The 24743-nt window shown below is 45.9% G+C and overlaps 1 protein-coding gene and 2 long non-coding RNA genes across 5 annotated transcripts in view; 2 read left to right on the top strand and 1 right to left on the bottom strand.

The window, feature by feature from the left end:
* Positions 1 to 15099, top strand: part of LOC107150235 — a 33137-nt gene extending 18038 nt beyond the window's left edge. The window contains exons 2-4 of one of the 3 annotated variants that reach the window (XR_007351099.1): positions 4426 to 4497; positions 7693 to 7842; positions 12884 to 15099. This is a non-coding gene — a long non-coding RNA (uncharacterized LOC107150235). Of the gene's footprint in view, positions 1 to 4425; positions 4498 to 7692; positions 7843 to 12880 lie in introns of all 3 variants that reach the window. The other 2 variants (XR_001504559.2, XR_001504556.2) reach the window with 2 other exon arrangements.
* Positions 15100 to 15132: 33 nt separating this feature from the next.
* On the top strand, positions 15133 to 17381 carry LOC125619563. The gene is made up of 2 exons (XR_007351098.1): positions 15133 to 15752; positions 17041 to 17381. It is a non-coding gene; the product is annotated as an uncharacterized LOC125619563 (long non-coding RNA).
* Positions 17382 to 19394: 2013 nt separating this feature from the next.
* Positions 19395 to 24743, bottom strand: part of Proser2 (proline and serine rich 2) — a 31856-nt gene continuing 26507 nt past the window's right edge. Inside the window, exons 3-4 of the mRNA XM_048812657.1 lie at positions 23147 to 23396; positions 19395 to 21613 (exon numbers count right to left, since the gene is read on the bottom strand). Of these exons, the coding sequence (XP_048668614.1) occupies positions 20583 to 21613; positions 23147 to 23396 (1281 nt within the window). The 3' untranslated portion in view covers positions 19395 to 20582. The remainder of the gene's footprint in view (positions 21614 to 23146; positions 23397 to 24743) is intronic.

Genomic DNA, 24743 nt, shown 5'->3' with positions numbered 1-24743 from the left:
TCTTGTTAATTCTAAGCAGCTAAAATGTACTACCCCTGTGGCAGAATTTGCTATTTGATGCCCCAATTTGTACTCCCTCTCTTTTCCGTAGTACTAGAATTGCAAAGTTCTTAGTCTCACCTCAGCCAGCTGTGGACACATGACTAATTCTGATTAATGGGATGTGAATGAAAACCAGGTATGTGTGTCTTTGAAGGGAAGTAGTATGTCCTTGCCTTTTTCTATGCTCCCTTCCTCTTGGTTGGAATGGAAATATGACAGGAATCAGAGCAACCTTGTGGGGCCACAAGATAGAAGCCTCTGCTCACCTGTTTGAACTTTTATATGACAGGGATTCAGATTTCTCTCTTTTTAAAGCCAATGTGATTTTTGTCTCTGTCACTGTAAGCAAGCTGATAACCCAGTACTGCATCCCAAAGCTTAGACTCCCCAAATACCCTCCCTTTGGGTAGGGTTGGAATTCAGTGTGTGTGTGAAACACGGTGCTGTAGGAGCTCCATATATCCCAGAACTCACCTGCCCCGGATCACAGGGAGTATATTTTGAGGAGAATTGGTTGGAAAACAGAAGAGAAGGCCATTCTGGATAGCATCTTTCCCTGCAAGCAGGTGACCACTTGCAGTCAGGATTCTCTGGTCAGTTTTCTAGAAAAATGGGGCAAGCTCGGATTGTTTCATTCAAACTGATGTTCTATTGGTTAAAACATCTGGTAGGAGGAGGTGCTGGGGCTGTAGCTCAGTGGTAGTACATTGCAAGTGTGAGGCACTGGGTTTGATCCTCAGCACCACATATAAGTCAATAAATAAAATAAATGTCCATCAACAACTTAAAAATAAAATCTATCTATCTATCTATCTATCTATCTATCTAGATTTATTTATTAAAAACAAAACAAAACAAAACACCTGGTAGGAGAGGAAAATCCCTGTATTATGGTTGAGACTCCGTGGTACAAAATTGAGTAGTGGTTATGAACCAGTTTCTCCACATGTAAAAACAGAAACCACAATGCTCCAGAGGCTCTGTCTTGTGATCTGTCACCTCAGGAGACTGGGGAACCTCTTTTATTCAAGTCCATGGCAGATTGTGTTTTCTAAAAACGATCACCCTTTTGACTTGGGGTCTCCTGTATTTAACTTAGAGAGAAACCCCCTGCTGGTCTTGACCAAGGAACTTCCAGGCTGGTACCACTTCTGGCTCCCTAGTGATAGGCAGGTGCAGCACTAGAACCAGCCAGCCCATTCTTTGTGTCACAGACCAGCCGTGGGACCTTGGCAACTTTCATTATTTCTCATTTTCAATGACGAGCTTGGCATTCTGGCGCCCAGCTTCCTCTGGGTTGTGCTTAGTGAGGACAAGCTGGTCTCTTGGGGCCCGACCTTTCTGGGCACCAATGTCTGATGGTCTTCAAGGGCAGAGCAGGCTGACCTCTGTTGGCTGACCTCTGTTCACCTGTGTTTCTACTGTTTTCCACAAAACTGATGCCCTTACCTTCTATTTCTTCATCTTAGCATCTTTGAGCCAAAGTCTTCTCCCCTAAAAGGAGAGTCTTTGTCCCTTGTCGTTCCTAAGTGATCTCGGTGTATCCCTGGAGGAAGCTTTTCCTGACGAATTTCTTCCCACCTCCTCCACAGGCTGCCAGGTTCTTGAGTGGGCCACTGAGGAGTCTTCTGAGCTAAGGAGGACTTTGAAAAGTGGTGTTAGAGCCCAGCCATTCCGAGTGTGGCTCTGACCAGCAAGTCCACACCTAGAATTCTATGCTTTTTCTCTTTCCTGCTTGGGATGATATTGATCTTTGAAAGTGGAAATTATCTAATCAGGAAAGGCCTCCAATAACCAAGACAGGCTTATGGAGGAAGGCTGACTGGGACTCCTGGGTGGCTTTGTATCTGTCTGCTATCTCCACCTTTGGTCCATTTATTGAAAGTATAACCTAAGACCCCTCTTAAACCTGCTCTGCCTCAACCATCTCTTCTAAAAAATGGGGATTACAAAATCCTTTCATGCTTGAAAACAAGGGACTGGTCTTTTAGATCTCTTGAGTTCCCCAATGTCTCTGAGAATTGGAGTTCTTTTTTATTTTAGTAATGGGGATTAAACCCAGGGCCTTACACATGCTAGGCAAGTGCTCTGCCACTGAGCTACATCCCAGCCCTTTTAATTTTATTTTGAGACATAGTCTGGCCTAAAAGTTGCTAAGGTTGGCCTTGAATTTGCAATCCTCCTGGTTCAGCCTCCTGAGTAGCTGGCATCACAGGCAGATACTACCATACCTGGCTTGAGAATAGGAATTCTATGAGAGATTGAATTATTGATTTAGAAACAACCTCAAAAATTTTCAGGAAAGTTACGAGTACAGTATAAAATTTTTTCCCAGAACCATTTGGGGAAAACATTGCTGACTCAGTGCCCCATCACCTTCCAATATTTTGGTGTGTATTTTCAACAAACAAGAACATCCTCCTCCATAACTGTGATCCAGGTATCAAAATCTGGAAGTTGATGTTGATCTGTCACTACCATCCTATCCTCATAGCTCATTAAGTGTTTTTTAAATTTCCTTATAATGTCCTTTTAAATGAAAATCTGAGTCTCCAAAAAAATGTTGTTTATTTGGAATTAGCAGAGCAATGCAATGAGTCTATGTATACCATAGTAAAGTGAAATTCAAAGGAGCCGAGACTGGGAAAAAATTTTAAAGACAAAAATAAGAAGGATTACATCAGGTGTTTGGAAACAACAACCTTCAGCCACAGTGATTAATAACAAGGGTGGCCTCAGCCTGAGGATGAACAGACAGTTGCTGGATAGATGTCCTTGCAAAAGTGCTTTTTGTATAAGGTTTAATCTTGTAACTCTGGCAGGGTCTTTTGTGACAGTTGCTATCAGGTAATTTTGCATAATAACCCTTCCTTTATAACTGCCAGACTTTATTTACTTTGTTGTTGTTAGGGTTGACATAATCGACTCCATTTTCAATTTGGCAACTTTGACATTTCTTTAATATTAACAGAAGGATCCAGAACAGTAAGTATTTCTTTTTTTAGTTGTAGATGGACCCAATATCTTTATTTTTAAGTTGTTGATGGACATTTATTTTATTTATTGACTTATATGTGGTGCTGAGGATCAAACCCAGTGCCTCACACTTGCAATGTACTACCACTGAGCTACAGCCCCAGCACCTCCTCCTACCAGATGTTTTAACCAATAGAACATCAGTTTGAANAAGACAAAGGTAATAAATACTCTACATTTATGTAATCACTTCCCAACTATATTGTTTCCTGTGCTCTTTACGTGATGAGTATGGTGTCTGTATAGCTGAAAACCATATATGGTTTACTACTGCAGTCTCTTCCCAACTCTTGAGTTCCCCAATGTCTCTGAGAATTGGAGTTCTTTTTTATTTTAGTAATGGGGATTAAACCCAGGGCCTTACACATGCTAGGCAAGTGCTCTGCCACTGAGCTACATCCCAGCCCTTTTAATTTTATTTTGAGACATAGTCTGGCCTAAAAGTTGCTAAGGTTGGCCTTGAATTTGCAATCCTCCTGGTTCAGCCTCCTGAGTAGCTGGCATCACAGGCAGATACTACCATACCTGGCTTGAGAATAGGAATTCTATGAGAGATTGAATTATTGATTTAGAAACAACCTCAAAAATTTTCAGGAAAGTTACGAGTACAGTATAAAATTTTTTCCCAGAACCATTTGGGGAAAACATTGCTGACTCAGTGCCCCATCACCTTCCAATATTTTGGTGTGTATTTTCAACAAACAAGAACATCCTCCTCCATAACTGTGATCCAGGTATCAAAATCTGGAAGTTGATGTTGATCTGTCACTACCATCCTATCCTCATAGCTCATTAAGTGTTTTTTAAATTTCCTTATAATGTCCTTTTAAATGAAAATCTGAGTCTCCAAAAAAATGTTGTTTATTTGGAATTAGCAGAGCAATGCAATGAGTCTATGTATACCATAGTAAAGTGAAATTCAAAGGAGCCGAGACTGGGAAAAAATTTTAAAGACAAAAATAAGAAGGATTACATCAGGTGTTTGGAAACAACAACCTTCAGCCACAGTGATTAATAACAAGGGTGGCCTCAGCCTGAGGATGAACAGACAGTTGCTGGATAGATGTCCTTGCAAAAGTGCTTTTTGTATAAGGTTTAATCTTGTAACTCTGGCAGGGTCTTTTGTGACAGTTGCTATCAGGTAATTTTGCATAATAACCCTTCCTTTATAACTGCCAGACTTTATTTACTTTGTTGTTGTTAGGGTTGACATAATCGACTCCATTTTCAATTTGGCAACTTTGACATTTCTTTAATATTAACAGAAGGATCCAGAACAGTAAGTATTTCTTTTTTTAGTTGTAGATGGACCCAATATCTTTATTTTTATTTATTTATTTTATGTAGTGCTGAGGATTGAACTCAGGGCCTCACGCCTGTGAGGCAAGCACTTTACCACTGAGCCACAACCCAAGCCCAGTAAGTATTTTTTATTTTATTTTATTATTATTTTTTGTGTGTGTTTTATTAGCTACACATGACATTACAATGATCTTGGCAATTCATATATTTGAATCAATTGGGGTATAAATTCTCATTTTTCTGATTGTACAGATTGCAGAATCACACTGGTCATAGAGTCACCTATATACATACAGCAATCATAATGTCTATTCTATTCTGCTGCCCTTCCTCTCCCCCCTAGTAAGTATTTTTAAAAAAATACTTTTTAGTTATAGGTGGACACAATACTTTTATTTAATTTTTATGTGGTGCCGGAGATTGAACCCAGTGTCTCACGCATGCTAGGCAAGCACTCTACCACTGAGCTACAACTCCAGCCCCAGTATTTTTTTAAATATGTTTTTTTAGTTGTAGCTGGACACAATACCTTTATTTTATTTTAAATATTTTATTTTAGTTGTAGATGGACACAATGTCTTTATTTTTTTACGTGGTGCTGAGGATTGAACCCAGTATCTCATACATGCAAGATAAGTGCTCAATCATTGAACCACACCCCAGCCTGATATCTTTATTTATTTATTTTTATGTGGGGCTGAGGATCAAACCCAGCACCTTGCACGTGCTAGGTGAGCGCTCTACCACTGAGCCACAACCCCAGCGCCCCCCCCAGAACAGTAACTATTGCATTTAGTTGTCACATCTCTTTAGTTCCCTTCAATCTAGGAGAGTTCCCCCATCTTTTATTGACTTGCATAATTTTAACACTTGAGCACTGCAGACTCAGTTGTTTACAGAATGCCCCTCCATCTGAGTTTTCGGATGCTTCCTCACGCTTGGATGCAGGTTTCTTCTCTCGGGAAGGACCAGCATAGAAGTGATGCTTTAGGGCTTCCTACCAGGTACTCGTGATGTCCCTCTGCTCCACCTGTGATGTCATTTCCAACACTCAATTAAGGTAGAGTCTGCCAGGCTTCTCCCCATGAAGTCATTTTCCCTGTGTTATTGTTAAGTATTTTGTGGGGAGGTACTTTGAAACTATGTAAATATCCCATTATTCATCAAATAAGTAATTACAGTGAATAATTAATTATAGATGTAATTATTAATATGACTACAACTAACAAATATAATTACTATATGTTTAGCCTCACACCATTTCCTATTTTATTTAATGGACTGTAATGGGTTATAATCTATTTATTATCAATATGTTATTTATTTTATGCTCACATTATACCAGGTTTGGTCAGCGGCAGCCCCTCAAATTGGCTTCTGTGTTCTTTTGCCATGTCTCCCTCATTCTTTGGACAGGTGCCTCGCCTTGCCCAGCCCTCCCTGTGGCCTGTGGCCTACTCTGGCAGGGAAGGGAGGAGTCTAGGAAGGCTTCCAATGGCACCAAATATTCTAGACAGTGGTGCTAGTTGTTTGTGAAACTTAGAAACCCAAGATTCAGCCTGTGGCATGAGCTCACTTAGACTATCCCCTCAGGACCAGGCTTTCTAGTTGGGGTCATCTGTTACCTTGAATGTGCTTCTTAGAAAAACAAAACCACTGAGGGGACCCAAGAAAGAAATGGGCCCATGGTGTCTCCTGTGCCTTCATGCTGGACCCAGGATGGGTTAAATTTGAATGTTACCCCCAGCTTCAGGACTGGCCAGGAAATTTCCCATATCTTCCCCCTGGTTATTCATGCTTAATAAAAGCAGGCGCTGCCAGTGCCTTCCGGCCTGAATCATTCCTGCATCTCAGGATGTCCAGAGCACCAAGACCCAGCATGGGCCCCAGCAGGCAGCAGACTGTGAGGCTGTGCTATTTTTGGACTTCCTTTTAGACCCCATGATAGTTTTGTTTTCTGGAATATTGTTTCTTTTTCCTACAGGAGACAGATTCTAAGAAACATCTCAGGAAGCCCTGGCACTGATAATCACGGAGTATCTGTGTAATATAGTCCCAGAGGTCACCTGGGGTCGTGGTCCATTTACCAAGAGACTAAAAGAGCTCAAAATTTTAGGGCCCCTCACTTGCATGGGCCACATCCAAAATCAGGGCATTTGGTAGTCACAGTTTCGTAGTCTATCTTAAAGAAGGGCTCCCCAATTGCTTGAGTTCTTCACATGGGCCTGCCCTGGATCTACTGTCACATATGACAGGATTCCTGGGCTCAAAGTACCCCAGAGTGGTGAGAAAGGAAGGACAAGATCCCCTGGGGGAAGGCAGTTCAGTGCCATGGTAAAGAGTGAGGCTGCCTGGGTATACATCTCAGAGGTGACACTCAGATTCCAGAGGCTGCCTACCTGCCCTCCAGTGGAACCTACCTCACAGGGTTGAAGGGAGGATTAAATAGGTCCACAGACAGATACGTGGATATGCATAGAGTGAGTCCTTGAAATAGCACTTAGAGGTCTTCTCTTTCCCTTTCTCTTTATGAAGTGCTGCCGTAAAGGACAAGCACCCTGGAGAGTCTTGGTCTCCTCGTTCTGTAACACCAAGGAATGTTCCTGGCTTCTCTGGCTTTTCTAGTCAAGGTTGAAGGCTCGTGAAGGTTTCAGAACATTGGGTTTCAGGGTCAGGTTGCTGGGCTGAGTTGCCAGGAAGTGGCTGGCCTTGACCACTGCATCCGAGTATCTGCAAGTGGGCAGCAGGAAGTGAAAAGCCTGAGACCTGGCTCTGAACTGCCTCCTGGCCCTGTCCCCATGGACGGGAAACAAGGCTGGGAGGATTGGGACAGAATCAGCTTTGGAGTTGCTGGCTGGGATGGTGGGTGACATGAGCTGGCCACAGACTCCAGTCTCTGGGGAGACTCACCTGGGAGGCTCTGCACTGGAGGCTTAGGAACTCTAGGCCTCCTATAGGAGATGGCAAGGTGGGGGATTTTGACCCCCTACTGCCACCAGTCCTTCCTTTCTCTTCCCTATGTCAGAAAGCTGGGGGCCAAGTCAGGCATAGTGGTACACACTTGTAATCCTAGTGACTCAGGTGGCTGAGGCAGGAGGATTGCAAGTTCAAAGCCAGCCTCAGCAATTTAGCAAGGCTCTAAGAAACTTAGCAAGACCCTGTCTCAAAATAAAACAAAAAAAGGGCTGGGGATGTGGCTCAGTGGTTGAGTGCCTCTGGGTTCAATCCCCGATAGTAAAAAAGAAAAAAGAAAGCTGGGGGCCAAATCACTTGCATTTCAGGTGTATTTTTTTTTTTCTTCTTTCCATCCAGCTCTGTGAGACCAAAATGAATAACAGACACCATCAGTTGTCAGAGAAGGTGGGTTCCCTTGTCCCCCTAGAGAAGGCCAACCTGCCTAGCTCAGCTCCTCCCTGGACAGCATTTCCCCTGTGCCTGCCTCTCCTCATTCCAACTTCCCAGGTATGCTACCATCTTCCCTTCCTCCTATACCCCTGTCCTCTCCCTTCCGATGGCCTCACTATTCACCAGCCAGCCTTCCCAGCCCCATTCCCTCTTCAGCCAGGGTCCTGGGGACCTGGAGAGCCATGACTCTTCAACTATTATAAGGAATCCATATAACTTATACCCCAAGTGTGGTGTTTCTAAAACAATAGTATAAACTAGGACTGTCCTGGCCAAGCAAGGCTATGTGGCCAAGCTAGGAAAACACAGTCACCAGCTAATGTCATACTCCCTATTTACTCAGCCCTTGCTACCCGCTGGCTCTGCACTGTGTTTCATGTTCTTTCCAGAATAACTCACTCCAGTGTAATCCTTTTACTTGGATCAGGCAGACCCCCAACCCTCATCTTCTCTCACCTGTCCCCCAGTGATGGGCTACTGCTGACTTGTCCTGGCTGGGCAGTCTGGTACATTTTTAAGAACTTTACAAGCCAGTTGTTAAACATAGTTATCATTTCCAAATGAAATGATCTGAGCTTTCAATTAAATAATTTAAAGACAAAGGTAATAAATACTCTACATTTATGTAATCACTTCCCAACTATATTGTTTCCTGTGCTCTTGACGTGATGAGTATGGTGTCTGTATAGCTGAAAACCATATATGGTTTACTACTGCAGTCTCTTCCCAACTCTTGAGTTCAATGCTTTTGGGTTGGAAGATTTGCCCTGGTGGGAACAGTTACACTTTTGTAATTAGCAAATGCTGTATAATCAGGGCTGACTTACTGTTTTGTTGATGGGCCTATACTTCAGAAAGTGATGTAAGAAAGAAATTGTTAGTAATGCAGATTAAACTTTAAAAGCATACCATGCCTGAGCCATTATCTTGTGAATAACAAATCAAGGAGGGCTGGGGTTGTGGCTCAGTGGTAGAGTACTTGCCTAGTACGTGTGAGGTACTGGGTTCAATCTTCAGCACCACATATAAATAAATAAACAAAATAAAGGCAGTGTCCGTCTGTAACTAAAAAATTTTTTTAAAAATCAAGGAAATATTTTTCTAGCACTTGAAAAGTATGACCTGATTTAGCAAAGAAGTTGTTCATGTCATTGACAAATGAGTCAAGTTCTGACTGCATACTGCTCAAGCCAAACAAGGTTTCCATTTAATAAACACAATTAGTGTGAAGAGGAGAAATGGTTTGCCAGCAGATCACACATCAGATTTACGGACAATGAATTTAAAAGGAAAAAAGTTAGCCAATTACGCAAGTCCATTTGTCAAATCATGTCTGACTATAAGAGTTTGACCAAAAGCAATGAACAATATCCATGAGAATCAGTTAGCTACACAGAATTTACAATGTGGAGTATTGTAAATGGTGTGCTCCACATCCTTTCTACCAGTAAAATTTGTAGGAAACACTCTTATGTATATATGTACACAAATGCTTTTCTAGAGAGAGTTGTGAAATACTTATCAACATACCACTGCCCACTCCCCGTCCTAGAGGGGACTGACTTCCTGGTCCTCTTGCAGTTGGGTGTGGCCACGTGATGAGTCCAGTCCAGTGATATGTGGTAGGAAAGATATCAGCCACATTCAGGCCTGGCCTTCAAATACTGCTCATGAGACCCTCTCAATCTCTTCCTTCCTTGCTGCAGGGACACTGGGGACCCCAATGTCTTAGTCTGTTATGTGCTACTGTAATAGGACACCATAGCCTGGTTAATTTATAACCAATAAGAGTTTGTTTAGCTTGAAGTTTCAGATGCTGAGAAGTCCAAGATCAAGGGGCTACATTTCCTGCTGTGTCATAACATGGTGGAAATGTCACATGGCCAAAGAATGTGTAAGAGCAGGCAAAAGGGGTTGAAGTCTTTATAACAAAACCAGTCATAATATGACATTAATCCATTTGTGAGGGTGGAGCCCTGTGACCTCATCACCTACCATTAGGCCCCGCCTCCCAACCCTATTGAACTGGGGATGATGTTTCCAACACATGAATTTAGGGGGACATTCTAGCCATGGGCTCTTGCTAATGAAGCCACCTGATGGAGAAGAGATGCCTGCCCTGAATAGTGGCTATGAGTAAAATAAACTTTTATTTATTTAAGCCACTGAGATCACAGGTCTATCTATTACCACAGAGTGGCCTCGTCTATCCTGCTAGTCCAAGGAGGAGCCAGAGATGGGAGGCAATCTGGGCCAGGATCCAGCCCATCTTCATTCCCAGTCCTCCCTCCTACACACTTTCAGAAATATGGAATAAAGTCTGAATCCAAGGTGGGTTTTGTTTAAGGCCCCATTTCAGAGGATATCTCACAGGGCCCATTCCTGGCCATGCCTCTAAAGGCAACCACCTCCGGCGGGAGGCCACCCACCAAAGTCTGTCATTAGAGGGCCAGCCAGGGTGGCTGGTGGCTGGGATTCAGCCTCCCATTAAGTGTTATTAGCCTGGCCCACAAGCACCCCTCTGGCCCTGTCATTTACTGCTTCCCTCTGTACTTAATCTGGACCAGATCTGGGACTTGGACAGACAGAGAACCAGCTTGGGAAATGATGTTTTTAGGGCACAGAACTTAGGTCCCAAATGCCAAGCCACACAAACCAGGCTCCCTGCTCTCAGCTGCAGAAGCTTCAGCTCAGCTCCACTAACCTTTGCTGTGTGCGGATGGTGAGGCAGGCACGAGGGTCCGGGCAGCGCAGTAGGCCTCGGGTAGACACTGCGTAGTACCGTGGGATAGGCGTAGTATTTTCTTCTTGTTCCTTCCTGCCCTGAAAGCCTGGCTATTCTCCCTGGCTTTGATTGCAAACCAGGACATTGAAACCCATCAGGTTGAAGTCACAGAGCCCCGAGTGGTGGGGTGACTTGAGGCGTGAGTCGGTGCATTCCTGACTCCTGATTCCGTGGTGGTGACCCTGGCCTCCACTTCCTCGGCCCCACCTGTCCTCTCCTGGTCAGGAGTTCCACCCATGACCTGTGCTTACCCTCTCCCTGCAGTGCTACTCTTGCCTTGTTGTCTAGGTGCACCACCAGGAAGAGCTCCAGAGTAGGCTCTGGCTTTGTTTTGCTCGGATTTCACTGTGTCCTCCGTGTATAGAATGGTGCCCAAGTGTTTGCTGAATGACTATTATAGAAGTGTGGGGTCTGTGTGGGCAGGGCCTGTGCTTCTCCCTCTAGGGCTCCCGCCTGGCTCAGTATTTTAGCTGGTGCCTGTGGAGACGGACAGCCCTCAACCACCCTCTTCTCCCAACCAGCATTTCCTCCTGACCTGCCCTGGGTCTGCGCACGCTGTGCCCTCTGCTCAAACACACCCTCTCGCCTTTTGGTTCCTTTGGCTCCTGCTTGTCTTCAAGTCTCAACTAAGCCCTCTTCTCTGACCTCTGTCCTGGAGCCCCCCCCCCACCCCCCGTATTATCCCTTTCACATAGGGTCATACCTTCTCAAAATCAGTGGGTCTACCTGGCTTCTTGTATTAATGCAGGCTTAGGAAGGGTGGGACCTGAATGTCCTGCTCACAATTGTGTCTTCAGTCACCAGGATGGCACAGATTAGGTGCTCAAGTGCCTGTAGGATGAATCCATGAAGGGCTGACCACTGTTGATCCCTCAAGGAAGACCCAGAAGTCATGTACCAAGGATGCAGGAAGTGCGGGCTGGCTCTAGTCTGGTCCAGGGTCCCCACTGATCATCTCCCTGACATGCTCAGGACAAAGAAAGCAGCCCTGTCTACTCTTTCCCCCTCAAACCAGACTATCTTCTTTTTGTCCCCCTCAAACCAGACTATCTTCTTTCTAAATTTATGAGAGGAACATATACTTATTGTAAGACTTCTGAGCTATTCTTACTCACTATCTTGGCCACCTACTATGTGCCAGATGCCCCACTAGGTACTGGGGGTGCAAAGATAGTATAGCAGCGGATCTACACCCATTCTGCACCTGAGGGTAGTTCTCCTGCTGTACACCTTAGAAGAGGGCTCTGCTTTCTGTGTGCTGGCCCCATGTGTCAGAATCACACCAAGGGCTCCCACCTCCAGAGGCTTCAACCCATTAGATCTCAGTGAGTCTGATCATTTGCTTCTCTAACAAATTCCCCCATGATGTTTACTCTGCCAGCAGGAAATATGATCGAGAACCATTGCCTAGACTACATGAGCCTTACAGTTGTCACAGGTTTTACACGTCTGTGCTCATTCAGTCTTTTGACATCTCTTACCTGGGTAAGACACATGACCAGTGAGAGCTGAGGTGGAACCGAGTTCGGGTCTTCCTACGAGACTGCCCTCTCTTAGCACCAGGTGGCATAGAGTTCTAGGAAAGCCTGCAAGGGTCTAACTAGAAGAGGCTGTGGAGAATCCAGGTGATATTCTGGGAGTTAGGATGGTGGAGTCTGCTTTTCCCTTCTGGAAAGAGCCCTGGCTTGGGGCAGGATGGTCTGGGAGAGAGTGACTTGGGGGCAAAGAAGGGTCAGATGGCACTGGGAAGGAAGGGCACTGCAGCTCTGGAGGGCCTTCTGCCCCATGGTGGGGGCTGGGTCATCCCTTCTACTTTGAAGACTCTGGCTGAAAGGGCACACCTCTAAGAGGTCAGAGTGGCCTCCATTCAGCCCCAGACTTGCCTTCCTCTGCACAGAATGTGCCGTGTATGGTAGCACGTCAGGGGCAGCACCCTGCCAGCCCAGCAACTCAGACAAGCACTTCCTTCCTGTCAGCCCCAGGCGGCCCAGGGGCTTTGGCAGGACAATCCCCCAGTGTTCTTGTTGGGCCTGGCTGAGTGGTGCTACCTCCTCAGGAGGAGGCCTGGGAGGGAGGTGCAGAGAGAGACCAGCTCTGGGAAGAGCTGTGTCCTCCACAGGCAAGGACAGGAGACGTGGGGAAGTGTGAGCTCAGATGGACAGCTTCCTGTGATGCTGTGTTTCTGAGCAGGAAGCCAGAACCCTGGAGAAGGAAAATAAACCTGGACACATATTTTTAGAAAGTGGGCAAACCCTGTTGCTCAGCATGCGGTGGAACTGAAATCTAAATCCGGCTTTCTGTGTCTCTAAGCAGAAGGCCGGGACCCACTGGCTCCGTGCAGGAATGAGACCTTCAGGGGATGCGAGAGTGAACTGCCACTCCTGCTACTGCAGGAAATCCCAAGCGGTGATGGAGGTATGAGCCAGGCTCCCACTAGGCGCTCCACATGTGCAACCCCATTTAGGCCTCACCAGGACCCTGAAAGGTAAGCACAGCTCACCCCGCATTTTCAGGTGAAGGAAGAGAGGCTCAGAGAAGGCAAGACCCTCAGAGAAGGCAATCACAGGCAGGGATGTGACAGAGCCTGTTCTATGCCAACCTCAGCAGATGGCAGTACTTGGAGGGTCACACACAGACTGGTCACTGAGCACAATTGCTCTCCCAGAGCACAGCAGGTCTCTGCCCCCCGATGGTGGGAGTTCAGGCTCACACACACAGCTCCTTCCATGCCAAGCGGTCAAAATGCCAGGCAGTTCTCTGTATTGAACTCAAACCCCTCTCCTTGTAACCTCACAGAATTATCGAGCACAACAGCCCTTTAAGCCTTGCCAATCCTCCACATTCATTTCTAGGTTTAGCCTCTTTCCAGCCATCTCTTCTCCACTCCCCAGAAAGTGTTCCAGGTTTCTATGTGGAATCTAAGATCCAGCAGAGTTGCTTTCTAAGGAGAAAAATAAATCAGGGAGATCTAATGTTTAGAAAAGGCAAAGTCAAGATAGTATGAGACAGATAGATGATTGAGCTGAGAAAACATTTTGATATCAAAGGAAAAATTGTTTGGATTTTTTTGTCCATTATGACCTATATCAGCTCTGATGCTAATTATTCTTAGAAAGAATCTACAGAAATTAATTTAAACATTAGTAACATTACTGGACCACGAGTTGAACCTCTCAAGGCAAGGTAGATGCTCCACTGAGAGTAGACACATTCCAGCAGAATTGAGCAAAAACGTAAGCGGTGTGGCTTCCAAATACTGGCAGAATTATAATTATTTATGACAGGATAGGAGGGGCACTGCCAGTGTACACTGCAGTCGTGTCATAATGGATCTAGTGTTAGGAACTTAAAATGACATACCTCCTCATCCCAGCTCCTTCCCAGAGCCAGGTTGCCCCTGGGTGGAGACCCAGGCTGAGGCAGGCTACTTGGTTGGAGTCAGGTCTGTGGACTTTCCATGGAGGCCTGGTTGTCTTTCCAGTAACAGCCACGACTTCAAAGGGCTGCCAAGGAGCAGATTGGGCAATCCCCGGCCAGCCCAGGGTAGCTGTGTTGTGCGTAGGAGCCCTGCATGCAGGGGTGTTGGAAACTGGCAATTCCAGGTTCCAGAACCAAGTCCTGAGGGGAGGGAGGGAGACAGATGGAGCCAAAGGACCTGCCTTGAACTGGATCCCCCACGGCAAGAGGTTGCAGGCTCTGGGCTCAGGGAGCTCTGGCCCTGCCACAGGCCTGCTCAGGCCTGGCACACACCCGCCTCCTTTCCTCTTCAAAGACGCCACTCCACCCACTGCAGGGCTCTTTCCTGGCTTCAAAATGTCACAATCTCCATCTGTCTTTTCTTATCCCTATAGACCAGTCCCTCATCCCTAATAGTGGAAATAACTACATATCAGGTAACACCGTGGGAGGCAAGAAAAGCTCTGTAGAAGAGAAACAAGGTGGCAAAGCACCCTTCCTCTTCTTGATGACACCAAGGAGACTCAGCCCCCTCCACACTCAGGAGGAGAGAAGGCTGGGAGGCAATGGCCCTGCTCAGCTTAGGTAGCATCAGTGAAGGGGCCGGAAACAGGGAGTCTGCGGCCTAGTCAACCAGTGTGATGGAAGCGATGGTCCCCAGAGGCCCTTTTGAAGACAAGCTACCTGTGAGTGTGAGCACCATGTAGTCCCACTGGCAGGTGGTCACAGGAATGGAGATGATGGCCAGCTGCTGCTCTCAGCATCCACCACATGTGAAGGACACAAGGGTTTGCTGAACAAGAGGATGTTGTCATAGTCTATACCACTTGGCTCACCTCCCAGCTTCAAAAATGAAGAAAACAAGTGTCAAACCAGATGTGGTAGACAGGCCTGTAATCCCAGTGACTCAGGAGGCTGAGGCAGGAGGGTCACAAGTTCAAGGTCAACTTCAACAACGTTGAAATCCTGTCTTAAAAAGTTTCAAAGCAATTTTTTTTTTGGGGGGTGTTACTGGGGATGGAACTCAGGGGCACTCAACCACTGAGCCACATCCCCAGCCTTATTTTCTACTTTATTTTAGAGACAGGGTCTCACTGAGTTGCTTAGCACCATTGCTGAGGCTGGCTTTGAACTCATGATCCTCCTGTCTCAGCCTCCTGAGCTGCTGGGATTATCGGCATTCGCCACCGTGCCTGGCTCAAAACAATATTTTTCCTTTCACCATCCCACTTCCACCAGATGTTTTACAGGATAAACATTTTTCTTTTTACCTTTAAGATTGGACTGAAAAGTAAAGAGCCTTACAGAAAACTTCAACCAACACGTGGAGTCCATGGTCAAGTATCCCCGCAGCTCTGAGTTTAGAAGGCAAGACCCAGGCCAGGGGCGCCTGGGCTGATAGGGCGTCTGCCTGTGTGTGTGTGTGTGTGTGGGGGGGGCCTCTTCCTTCCACCTTTTCACTCCGAAAATTGTCCTCACAAGGCAGAGGTCATCTTCCCCAAATTCAGATGCTGTGATACTAAATAAATGGCCAAGAAAAAGGAGCAGGCAACTTTCGGACAAGAGAACTAACTGCACGCTGAAGAGACCCTTGTCACTTAGCACCACAGCCAGCTGCAATGGCTATCAGTTCTGGCAGGACTTTGTCATGGCACAAAGGTCCCAGAGACCCGAAGCCATCCTCAGTGATAAGGGCAGATCTGGCCGCATGTCGTGACCCCCCAAGGTAAGAAGCAAGGTGACGACAGCACAGAATCAGAGGCACCAGGACTGAGGTCAGACAGGCCATTCCAAAGAGGGAGCTCGCACTCAGGCACAGGAGCCGTTGGCCTGCCATGGATTCCTGTCTATCCAGCCCCACCCCTGAAAGGTATTTCCAGAATTTAGGTCACTACACTTGGCAGCTTTGCTTCACACACAAATGCTCTGAGGTTAAAGTTTATGAAGTGTGACCTGCGTGCCAGTGACTAAGTTCCATGAGCCTCAGCTTCCAAATGTGAATCCTGATCCGCAGCTAGGGCGGGACAGTCACCGTCACCACCTTGACAGCCAGCACGGGGCTGGGGGGGTTGTAGACCCTGAACCTACAAACTGGCTGGCCCACGACCCAGAAAAGAGGCCCTGAGGCCCTTTACAACCTGAGTGGGCTTCACTTTCCAAGTGCTTCATGGACCTCAGCAGTGAGGTTCAGTGGGAGGGGCTGGCTTCAGGCTTTTAAGGCTGTCTCGGGAATCGGGGAAACCCAAATTAACCTCACCCCACAAAGCAGCAAGGAGGCCTCTGACCCACCTGGTTGTAGATCACCAAAGCACAAAAGGCCTGGGAGACCCCAGGGCAGATATATGAGGGGGCAGGACAGCACTACAGGGGCACTGCTTCCTGCCGTAGGCTGGGGACACCACATGGGCCACATACGCTTCTTGGTCCTTATTGGAAGTCACCATGTCCCCGCTTTCAGCTGGTGTTAAACAGGAGGTAAGAAGCTGGCTAAAGGAAACCCTTTCCAGCCCTGCCAGGACAGTCACCATGAGGGAGAGTGAAGACTGCTGTGACCCGAGTGATTGGCACTTCTTATGAATTGGGAATGTGTAGGGTGGTTTTGTCATTTTTCTAAATAGAGGGACCTTTTAGAAGGACTTCAACTGTCACACACAAGGACTGTTTCTAGACTGCAAAGTGTGGGGGTGGCCTCAGGCCTCTTCTGCAGATGAGGGAGCACCACCCAACAGGGCTCTTCTGCTTAGAGAGAACAGGTGATGTTGGAGGGGACTTGCGGGAAGGTGGAGGGGCAGGTGTTAAGCAGGGCTCCCGGCTGCCTCTTTTCAAATTCAGTTACAAAGATTTTTCCAGGTGGTGGCAGCTTCGCTGTCTTCCTTTCTCAGATGTCTGAAAGCAGGGCTTGTCCAACTAGTAGATTAGAAGGATATGGGGATTTGTTCCCCATACTTTAAAGCAGGGAAAAAAGCCTTGTTGTGAAGAGAAGACAAAACCTGTTTGGTAACTTGTCATTTCAGTGAGAACCTGAACTGCTCACAGGTGAACATTCCCCTCGACTCCGCCCCTTCCTCCTGCCCGCCAGCAGCCCTGGCTGGGGACAAGAGAAACAAGGCTGCTGAGATTCATCCAGAGGACACCATTACTGGCTGACAGAAGTTTAAGAACCCAGAGGCAAAAAAAAAAAAAAATGTTTATTCCTCTTGCCATGTCAAGTATAAAATACCCAAACAGTGCCTTTGTTGTCAGGTGCCACCAGGAAAACATTAACACAGCAGTCACACATTTTTGATAAGAGTAAACTGTTGTCAGATTTATCTGATTTCTCTCTCTTCCTCTTTAATAAACATTAGAGAACTGACTTCTTACATCACCACTGAGTCCTCTGAAAGGTTGGATCCTCACCACGAGGGCCATGGGATTTTAAAAAGGGATTTCTCATTTTCTTAAAAATATCAATGCTAAGGGTTCCATAGGCCTATTTATCAACTCCATCAGGGTCCTACAGTGGGAGCTACCCACCAGGAGTGGACTGGAGACTCCCCAGCAGTCAAGCCCGCTGTGCAGCCTGAGAAGGGGAGGGAGGAAGAAGGCACCTTAGGCTCCGAGCCCTGGACATGAGCCTTCCACCAGGTGAATCTGCATCAGGTCAAGACGCCTGAAGCAGAGGGCTCTACTGTTAAACACCAGACAACAGTGCCTCAAAATTCCTGAGGGTTAGCATCCCAGAAACCACCTCTCCCCTGGACCTTTCTTCCTCAACCAGCTTCACAGGAGAACATGAGCTCAGGGAAGGAGAGAAAAAAGCAAAGATCAAACTTCCTGCCAGTTTTGTGAAGATAAGTATGAACATTAGGAACAAAATATCAGAGAAGATAAGGAGGACGTGAGAACTGGAGCAAATCCCTTTATTCTGGTAACTGCAAGGAAGTACTATTTACAGAAGAGACTCTAGTTTGGGCATCTGTACACATGCTCCTAAAAGCAAAGGTTATTTTTTTGCTTGATTTTTAAGTATCAAGAAAGAATTTTATAAAGTGGAGACTCATTTGCAAGCATTACTTGAAAAGAAACTGGGCACTTTGGACTCATCTTTCCTTTTCATTACAATCTGGCTTTGAAATATGGTCCTTTAAATTACCTTGAACAGGATGGCTTTAAGAATGTCACATCATGTAGTTATGGCAAGGAAACTAACGCCCCTCAGCAATCAAGACTTTTTGTTAACATGATTTTATACACACACACACACACACACAAAACATATATATATATATANNNNTATATATATATATATATATATATATATATATATATATATATAAATAAAATACAGGTAGGCCATTAGCAGCTGTCTTTTGAACCTCTTACAAAACATAGAGCATTAGTCACTAGGGTTCTGAGCACGAGAAGCGGGTATATTAATAGTATAATTATGAAACAATAAAAACATGAATAAATAGAAGGAAAACATAATCATTTAAAAGAAAATCATTGGGAATATAGTGTATAATATTAAAAAGTTGCTTATATGAAAGATAAAAACTAAAATTTGTTTTTCAAAAATGTCATTATGCAAACAAATATACTAATATACAGTCAAGTTCACCCTGTTCACAACAAAATCATAGGACAAGATAAAAAGAAAAAAAATCCTCATATTTAAAGGATTTTAAAAACATTAGCTGTGTCAAGACTCTCAGTTACTGAACATTATATGGCATCTCACTTTGTAAAAAGGAAACTCTCACGAATCCTCTAAACAAAGACAACATAAACAGGTGTAAAATTAAAATAAGCACTTTTAAAAGCTGTAAGATTAACACACCTACTTAAATCAAGATCAAGAATCTATGAGAGGGCTGGGGATGTGGCTCAAGCGGTAGCGCACTCGCCTAGCATGCGTGCGGCCCGGGTTCAATCCTCAGTACCACATACAAACAAAGATGTTGTGCCCGCCGATAACTAAAAAAAATAAATATTAAAAAAAAAAAAAAAAAAAAAGAATCTATGAGATTATTTCATCAGGATAAGAGCTGAACAAGATGCTAAATACTGAGGTTCTAAGGAAAAAACCATCATCATTTGTTTACTGTAACTTCCAAGACCGGCGGAATACCAGGAACACACCCTCCCGCACGTGTCAAGCCTGGATCCAGTAATACTCAGCAGGAAAGAGACGGGCTCTGTGAGGGAGCTGGTGGGGACACACCAGGGTGTGACTGTGCAGGGCAGCCCTTCCCTGTCTATTTTTAGAAGTTTCAGACTCAGACCTTAAATAGTCTAGATGATAATGCTCGTGGCTACAACCCAGCGTGGCCTGGGAGAAAAACAGTTCTTTTCACGCTGCCTAACCTAGTTCCCGGGTTTTTTCCCTTTTAAATGCATCCTGAGATGTTGCTCATGGAACATGTTCAATCGGGAATCTTTCAGAATCTTCTGTTTCCTAGATATCGTGGAGCACTCAAAACTCGAATTGGTTGATAAATAAGATTAATATTTTAAAAATGTTCTTTAATAAAACAGGAACCATCTTGCTTCTTTGGAAGCAGGAAACATTACCTTAATTGGGAACAGAACAACACACCGTTGAGGAAAAAGTACTTTTAGTTCACCAAAATATGGACACATGGCCTTAGAAGACTTCCATATTAGGAAGTAAGGATTTCTTGTGTCATCCATGGTAATGCTGAGGGGGCTGTGTCCATCAGGAGAAGTGCTGGTTGCTACATAGCAGGGTTTTCAGAAGTTTATATTTACGGACTAACAAATGTGCGTGTATATACACACAATGCCTATTATATGTCAACATATAGTATGTACATATATACACACAACACAGACTCATACACCATCCTTTCCAAAAATCTACCTATTTGACTCTCACACCTCAAAATGATAGTGAATCATACTGTGAAGATTTCATTTCAATTTTCAATTAAACTGGGAAAACCAAGTGGATCCAGAAACAAAAATATACCCAGGTGATGTTTCATCTTTCATACTTTAAAACTAAACAAAGGGACAAAAAAAAGTATATTATGAAACTATGAAAAATTTAACAAGCTTTTCTTCTTAATTTTCTTAGAAGAGGAGGTGAAAATCCTGAGGATGAGATCTAAACTGGCTTTCATGTCCTCCACTTAGGATAAAAGGCTAGCTGAGGCACTCGGGCCAATTCCCCCCTCCCAATTCTAAAAACATATGGCATTTACAAATCATGGAAGCCATCAGGACTTAAAAGTTTATTCTCTGAGACCTTAGAAAAAGGAAGGTGAAAAGATATGGGTCCAGGCTCTCGCAGAATTCCTTGCTCCCCTGCGGGACTTCCCAGGCCCAGCGTCTCTGGCTCCCCTCCTCATAGGGCCACAGCTGCTGGGCCCCCAGGTCCTGCTCTTCACATGTGCATTTCAGGCCAACCAGGTCCTGAATTTGCAGGCCCGAGAGGGCCCATCACTGTTTCATTTCACCCCCTTTTCAGGGAGGGGAATAAGCAGGTGTCTTAGCCATCCTGCTGAGGGAGCGGGCAGGGGGCCTTCGGTGATCCCCAGGCTAGTCCCCATCACAAGTTCTCCTTCAGTAGCCCGAGCTTGCGCAGGGCCTCCCGCCGAGCTTCCTCTGTGGAGCCCCGGCCAGAGAACTGCACAGTGATGCCCTGGGGCCTGAACCCCACTGCTCTGGGGAGAGAGCCTGCCCGCTTCCTGGCGTCCTGGCCACAGTCTGGAGGCCGGGGCTCGCAGAAGCTCCTGCTGGCGTTCTGGCGCGCAAGCTTGCTGGCAAGAGTGGGGTCTGGGCGGAAGGTGACGGTCTTTCCAGTAGACATGAAGGGACTGGGCTCACTCCGCAGCACCTCGTGGATGCTCTGGAAGCCGTTGGCCAGCACTGGGGGCTGCTCTGTCTGCACACCTCTGGACTGCTGACCACCACTGGCCTGCGCGCCTGCTCGCGGCCCTTCAGCTTCCTTGGCCAGCCCTGGCTTGCTCCAGGAGGGCGTCCCCTGATCTGCAGGGACACTCCTCTTCTCTGTGAGATCACTCTTTGGTGACCGGTCTTCTGTGTCCCCCGAGGTGAGGAAAGAGACGCCGTTGATGTTGGCCAGGACCTGGGCTTTGCGCTCCTGAACGTTGACGGCTGCTTTGGAGATGGTCTTGTTGAAGTCCTTCCCAGAGCTGTTGGTCACGCTGATGTTGCTGGGGAAGCGGTGAATCTTGGGCGCAGGCTGTGCTGTGTGTCGGTGCCAGGGGAATTGGTCTCCGTTTCGAGAGGCTAAAGAAGTCAGTGTCCGCCACTCTCCAGGCCTGCCCTCCTTCGAGGGGGATGTGGGGGAGAGGGCTTCATTTCCTGCCAACTTCTCGGAGATTTTCTGAGCAATCACAAGCGGAGTAGGGACTGAGCGGGGTAGCTTTGGGTGCTCTGCTGGGGGAGAAGGGGAGGGCAGCTCCCTCCTGGGGTAGGCCAGGGCTGGGACATCAGGCAGGGAAGGTGGCAGAGGAAGGGCTTCAGGACCTGTGGGCGCTGGTGCTTGGGAATTCTCAGTGTCTTGTTTCCTGCCTTCGAGGACAGCAACGTGCTCCTTCCCAACAGGTCCAGCCCCTGAAAAGTGAGGGAGAAACTTCATAAGCTTCCACCTAATGTGAACAAAACACATGCATTCCTGTTGCCCAAATCTGAGTCTCAAAGGGACTCGCCAACTTCCTCAGAGCCTGACCCTGGACTGGTGAGAGAGCACGTCTCTTATTCTCATGACCACACGCTGAGAATGCCCAGGCCACGACAGTGGAAGAACCAGCCAGCCCGGGAAGCAGCCCAAAAAGGCTCTGAGGCCACCACCTTGAGGCGAGGGACGGAGGCGAATGGCTGCCTTCTCAGGGGACTTCACAAATGGGACACAGAGGCTGTACAGTTGTGTGGCACACCAACCCCCCAGCAGATCTTTCTAGAGGAAGGACAGGCTACGCCTGTTTCCTCTGAGGCACAGAAATGCCTCCTGGCAGCTCCAGGTGACACCTGGCTAGCCTGCCCCACAGACCACAGCACTTCTCTGCATGGCCTGTGGCTACAAAACCGCCAGCTCCTCTTTTTATCTTTGTCTTCAGAATCTCACACAAGACCCGCCACAGAAGAGGCACCTAAAATTGCCATGAAATATCATGTGAGAGAACTGGTGGGCATGTGGGGCATATTTTCTAAAAGTGTTTTCTTCGGCACAATTATGTGAGCTGGTATTTTCAAGGGATCAGCAGGTTCATATTACTTTTAGGAACTATCCTGCAGAGCAGCAGTGTAATAAAATGCGAGATTCATATTGTCTCTTCCCTGAAGAGATGGATGCAAACCAAGCTCTATTTTTACAGGGAATCTGTAACTGTGGCAGGTGAAACTATGAGTAACACACACCCTTGCTTAAAAAAATGCACCCATTTCTAGAGGCTTGTGACAAATAGCAGTATTTCCTAGTAACCGGAGCAGAAGTACTCCCCACTTAGTTCCTCCCTCAATATCTTTTTCAGTCTGGGGGAAAAAAAAAAAAAAAGAAAAGAAAAAGGAAGGCCTTTCTATACGTCCCTTTCCCTCCAGTGCCATCAGAGGACTCAACAGAGAAAAAGCACACCTCTCCTCTGGTGCCACTTGGAGTCAAGGAAAATGTACAAACTAGACGCTGACCCGGACGTCTACTCTGATCTTTTTCTGTCTTCCTGAGCGAGTTGAATTTTTCAGTTCAAATATTCCCACCTTGGAAAGTATGTGACAGAATGAAGTAAAATCTTGCACTAAGATAAGTACCGTGTAAGACAGAATTGTAAGACAGAATTGTTACCTGGAAGCTACTTCAATTTTCTTTCTTTCCGTGTGTGTATGCATTTATGTGTACACACACATACACATACATAAATAAATAAAATCTACTCATATGCTCAACCAATTTCAATGTCTTTTTCAGTCCTCATTCCAGTCCTTTTGGAATTTCCCGCGTCAGACACCTGACTACCTACCCAGAGGAGGTTTCTCCCTGTGGAAGCAGATGAGCTGCAGGAGCCGCTGTGCTGGCAAACACCGCACGGCATCTGGGAACCTAAACACCAGCATCTAAACAAAAGGTCCAGGGACCTGTACTTCACCCCTCACCTGCTTCCTGGGGCACCTCTGGAAGGCACTCCATGTCCCCAGCTGCAGGTCTTGGCTGCACTAAATCGATGACATCTTCAGGCTCAGAGTGACTGGAAGGGCTCTCCAGAGACTGCGGAGAGTGGCAATGAATACCACTGTCACACAGGGTTGGCTCCTCAAAGTCATCTTCCAGGGAATCAAGAGTCTCTTCAAAAAACAGGATGACATCCTTCTCCTCGTGTGTGAGGTGCTTCAGGCTCTCGTCGTCCTGTGACAGATGTTGGGCACAGAAGAGAGAAACAGTGGTGTCACTAAAGTCAGAAAGCAACAACAAAGTGGGGTCAGTAGTCCAGGGTGGAATTCACTGCACTCTAGGAGTTACCACTTGTGTTACCCACTGACCAACTGCACCTGGACACCCTCACCATCTTAACCTGCACGGAAAAAATATATGGTAAAAAATATGTAGAAAACAGAGGGTCTTCAACAAATGGTGCTGGGAGAACTGGAAATCAATATGCAGCAAAATGAAAATAAACCCCTATCTCTCACCATGCATAAAACTCAGCTCAAAGTAGATCAAGGACCTAGGAAGTAGACCAGAGACCATGTGCCTAACAGAGGAAAAAGTAGGCCCAAATCATCATCACGTTGGATTAGGCCCCGACTTCCTTAACAAGACTCCTAAAGTGCAAGAAATAAAATCAAGAATTAATACATGGGATGGACTCAAACTAAAAAGCTTCTTCTCAGCAAAAGACACAATCAATGAGGTGAAAAAATTTGGAAGCAAATTTTTGCCACATACATGTCAGATAGCATACTAATCTCCAGGATATATAAAAAACTCAAAAAACTTAATACCAAAAAACAACCCAACAAAAACCCCCCCACAAATAACCCAATCAATAAATGGGGTAAGGAACTTAACAGATACTTCACAGAAGAAGATATACATTTGATCAACAAATATATATAAAAAAGTCCAACACCTTTAGTAATTAGGGAAATGCAAATCAAAACTACTCTAAGATTCTATCTCATGACAGTCAGAATGGTAGTTATCAAGAATACAGACAACAATAAATGTTGGCGAGGATATGGGGGAAAAGGCACACTTATACATTGCTGGTGGCACTGCAAACTGGTGCGACCAATCTGGAAAGCAGTATGGAGATTGCTTAGAAAACTTGAAATGGAACTATCATTTGACCCAGCTATCCCACTTCTTGGTCTATACCCAAATGACTTAAAATCAGCATCCTATAGCAACACAGCCACATCAATGTTCATAGCAGCTCAATTCACAATAGCTAAACTGTGGAAGCAACCTAGATGCCCTTCAATAGATGAATGGATTAAAAAAAACTGCGGAATATTACTAAGCATTAAAAGAGAATAAAGTTATGGCATTTGCAGGTAAATGGATGGAGTTGGAGAATATCATGCTCAACAAAGTAAGCCAACCTCAACCAAAGGCCGAATGTTCTCTCTGATAGGTGGATGCTGATCCGTAACGGGGAATGGGGAGGCATGAGAAAGGAAGAACTTTGGGCAAAGGGGAGGGAGGAGAGGGAGGGTGCATGAGGGCAGGAAAGATGGTGGAATGAGATGG

This window comes from Marmota marmota, unplaced genomic scaffold (assembly GCF_001458135.2).
Source record: "Marmota marmota marmota unplaced genomic scaffold, marMar, whole genome shotgun sequence".
Classification (NCBI taxonomy): Eukaryota; Metazoa; Chordata; class Mammalia; order Rodentia; family Sciuridae; genus Marmota; species Marmota marmota.
Note: the sequence above shows the minus strand (reverse complement) of the source record. Positions and strands in the feature narration are given on the sequence as shown.